A 3949-nucleotide genomic window follows, 5' to 3' on the forward strand; every position below is an offset into this window, starting at 1 on the left:
TCTTTAGGGGTACCCGGATTATTTCATAATCGGATTCTCCGCCCCAAAATTAGTCTAAATCCAAAATTTCATAATTTTTGGAGTCCCGGAACTATTTTTAAAATGCATTTAAAGTTTGTATGGGGAAATTTTTTTGTTCTGGTCGAACTGTCATTTTAGCGATTGAACTGTCATTCTATCCACGAAAGTTAAAACTGTTTAGTTAATTTGACCTTCAAAACGAAGGTATTGGAATCCAATAAATTGACGTAATATTCAGAAAAATGAGCTCTTTCGCTTAGGCTATAGAAAATAGCAATATTTTATTCATTAAACAACCCAATTGTCAACACTTCAATGAGTTTCTCTTCGACCTCTAGGTTGTGCGCGCCAGGGTATGATAAGTGTTGGGTACTTTGCGACGATTAACTTGAACCCATACACCAGCGCACAAGTTGCGCGCCGATTGCCCTTGCGCCAAGCTTTTCACAAGCCCATTATGTATAGTACGCAGATCGCGAGAAATTTCTTGGCCTATCTCTAGGCCTATCTCGATGCGTGGAAAATTCAGGCAAGGAATCACTCAAAAAATAAGAAAGCGTCGCTTTATTCGTGATCCTAGAACGGAGCTGAAACGACCATTCCGGTCACGGGAACGAAAATTACTTGAGCGATTCCGTTTGAAGTGCATACCTCGCATAATCAGTTGTTTAATGAAGTAAATGGGTTGTCTCAGAGATGGCATGCTCCTCAGAGTTCTAAGTGAGAAGATAAAAAAATACACAATACACATAGCCTGTCAGATGAGAAAGAGTGCGTGCAAAGAATAATCTTCTGTGTGGTCCGACTGCACGCGCTCGGCATCGTTGCCGCGTCGCACACGACGGTGAGCGCTGGAAAGCAAGAGAAAGTACAGTCCAACTCACAGCTCACATCACAGCGCTGCGCTACTCTGTACTGCTGAGAGCATACAACTTACAGCTCAGACAGCGCAGATGTGTAGCACATTCCTAGAAATGAGCGAAGCTCATGCAGAAGAAGTTTGAGCTCTGCGACATCTCACGCAGCTGGTGTGGCAACTTACACCCCTAATAGAAAAATATGATACAACGTGCTTAACAACCCTTTCGGGCTATCATATTGATCATACATGGAATGATACAATCATTCACCCTATCAGCAGTGTATAATACATTTTTATTAGGGACATTCGCACTCTTACGCAAAGTTTTACGGCTGCGCGATGTGTGTTTGTTGCCGGTTCACATTCGTAGCAAAACAAAGCTGCGCACATTTTATTGAAGATGTGTACGCAGAACTGTTTATCAGTGTATCTATGCCATCTCTGGTCACCTTCAATAATATCTTTGTTGCACACTATTTTCAGACATAAGAAAGATTATTTTCGTGCAGTTGAAAATCGGAATTTTTGACACGCGAAAATCGATTTTCCTCCTGTACCGTGTGTCGGACGTACGTCGGGCACAGTGCGCTGGATAGAGGGCCAGGTCCGCTATCCAGCGCACTATGTCCGACGTTAGGTTTCATGTATAGTTTATGAGAAAATTCAATAGTCGGGTGTGGGGAAACTTCGGGTTTCAACCGCGACGACAATAATATTTTGAACAAAAATTGGATCCGAATCCTAAGAGAGATTGAGCGTTTTGACACTTGTTTATTTACATTTTGTATGGCGCATGGGCGGCCGACGCGCAAGTTGTTGGCTAGTATGCGAATTTTAGAAGAGATTTTCAATAAATCTATATTATGAAATTTGCAAGCACGATCAATAATTGATTAAAAATTATTTTCATAAGGTGTTCTTATGGCATCCATAATAGAGGTTGCTGATGATTGAAATCTGTCTCTTTCCAGCTCACACAAGTTTTCATCAGGAAACTGTTTCCCGATGAAAATATGTGTGAGCTGAAAAGAGACAGATTTCAATCATCAGCAACCTCTATTTGTAGTTATAGCCAAAATTCATAAGGTATTTCGATGAATTTTGTTAGTTTTTTTTTCGCTGAGTGTAGTCCAACTGACAAACTCCGATTTGGTGCTGAAAATAATATGCGCAAAAATTGTTTAAAATTCCCGGGAATGATTTGACGATAAGACCGATTGTCTCGAATACGGTGACGAACGATGAGAACAAAACAAAACAGTGAATATATAACGGTGTATATAAAAATGCCGCAATCTTCGGAAAAACGACGTAACGGGACGATGCGTAGTAAATATCAGCTGTTTGGTAACTGTCGCGTATAGAATTTTGGTGGCGTAAAGCTTTACCTCTTGCTTTGAATTTTCTCGGTGCGTGTTTGGCTGAACTTGTCTATATTTCCATGTGCTCTGTTTCTCTAACTATTTCCATATCAAGATCTTAATACTACAGTCAATAAAGTACAAGATAAAGTTTTTATGTTATGCGTTCAATCAGATTGTTGAGATTCCACAATAAGTTTTCCAATATATTTTAGGCTGTTCGGTTCCTGAAGAAACGCTTCAATGCTATCGCGTGGGTGGTCCGGCTGGTCCATTCTGCCCAAAGGTCCATGCCGGATGATTGTTCGGAGCAACTACACCAGTCGGGGAGAGTTATATAATGTAAGCTGTTCAATGGACAATTTATTTAAACGACGCAGAATAAAAAATCCTTATTTTCAGAAATGCTACCGTATACTAGGGGTCACGGATCAATCCGACCAGAACACGGTCCGACAGGCGTACATAGCGATGGTCAAGAAAGTGCACCCGGACAGTGGCCAACCGGAGGCGAACGCCGAGAAATTCCAAGAAGTGGACGCCGCCTTTCGAATCTTGCAGCAAAAGTTTGCCAAATCTCGGCGTGGAATCGTTGAGGATATGCAGGACAAGGTCAAGGTGTTTGACATCCGTCACACTGCGCCCCAGCATCGGCAATATTTGAGCTTCGACGGGGTAGGAGTGGGAACTCCGGCCCAGCGTCAGAAGCAGTATCAAGCGGTTCGAGCTCAGCGGGCGCAAGAAAGGGTGCTGGAGCACCGGATGTCCAAAGCCCAGGCGTCCGAAATGGCGCTGATGAAGAAGGGCGATTATTTTAAAAAGCACGAGATTAAAACAAAGTACGGCTACGACCGAGTGGTGGAAGATTTGATTCAGGAAGCGATGGGTAGGGGTGATTTTAGCAACTTGTCCGGATTTGGGAAACCGCTACCGGATCTGACCAGTCAGAACCCCTATGTGGACTTCACCACGCACAAAATCAATAAAATCATGTTGGACAATGGGTTTACTCCGGAATGGATCACGCTCCACAAGGAAATTCGAGAAGATACGGAAAACCTGAAACAAAGTCTGGAGAAGGAACGTGGCCGCTTGGGGGAATTCCCATTGACCCCGCAAGACGAATACAAATGGGAGAAGGCACTTGAATCGCACGCAGCGCTTTCCACGGGAATCAACAAGAAAATAGACAAGTTCAATCTGATTGTGCCGGTGCTGAACCGTCAGATGGTGCGGTTGGACCTGAGGCAGCTGGCCGGTAAAGTTTTGGAAACGGGAAAGCATAGGGGCCAAATACGACGAGAAGAGGAACTGCTTTCACCGGTTAACAATCCCAAGGAGACCCACAAAACTAATATTTTTAGTTTTATTGGCTCGTTGTTAAAGAAAGAAAACTATTGAAATTTATCAAGGGAGTTTAGCTTTGGGGTTGCAGGACCTGTTGAAGGTGCCACGATTATTATAGTACATATTTGTACATCTGTAAATAAATGTAAAAAAAAAATAGTACAACAAAAAAAACCTGGGTATCCTTTATCTGCTTCCATATTATTTTACGATTCAATAATTTAGCAGGATTGGTGTCAGGCCCTACGAGCCAGCCGTAAAAAAAACATTGTAAAGCGGAAAATCAGCAACAGAATAACACGTACCGAGACCAACAGCAACGACCCCAGCGAACAAAAAGGACTTGCGCTCGGAAACT

General features: G+C 42.7%; 1 protein-coding gene across 2 annotated transcripts; it reads left to right on the forward strand.

Moving 5' to 3' along the window:
- Nucleotides 1-2133: 2133 nt before the first annotated feature.
- Nucleotides 2134-3720, forward strand: LOC109407243 (dnaJ homolog subfamily C member 28). Of its 2 annotated transcripts, none has more exons than XM_019680248.3 (3): nucleotides 2134-2292; nucleotides 2460-2586; nucleotides 2647-3720. In XM_019680248.3, exons 2-3 carry the CDS (start codon nucleotides 2488-2490, stop codon nucleotides 3643-3645), a joined length of 1098 nt encoding a protein of 365 aa, XP_019535793.2. In that variant the 5' UTR covers nucleotides 2134-2292; nucleotides 2460-2487; the 3' UTR covers nucleotides 3646-3720. The 2 variants fall into 2 exon arrangements, with proteins under 2 accessions (XP_019535793.2, XP_029714975.1); XM_029859115.2 differs by having other exon boundaries at nucleotides 2247-2382.
- The last annotated feature ends 229 nt before the right edge of the window (nucleotides 3721-3949 follow it).

The sequence above is a fragment of the Aedes albopictus genome, chromosome 2, assembly GCF_035046485.1.
Source record: "Aedes albopictus strain Foshan chromosome 2, AalbF5, whole genome shotgun sequence".
Taxonomy (NCBI): domain Eukaryota; kingdom Metazoa; phylum Arthropoda; class Insecta; order Diptera; family Culicidae; genus Aedes; species Aedes albopictus.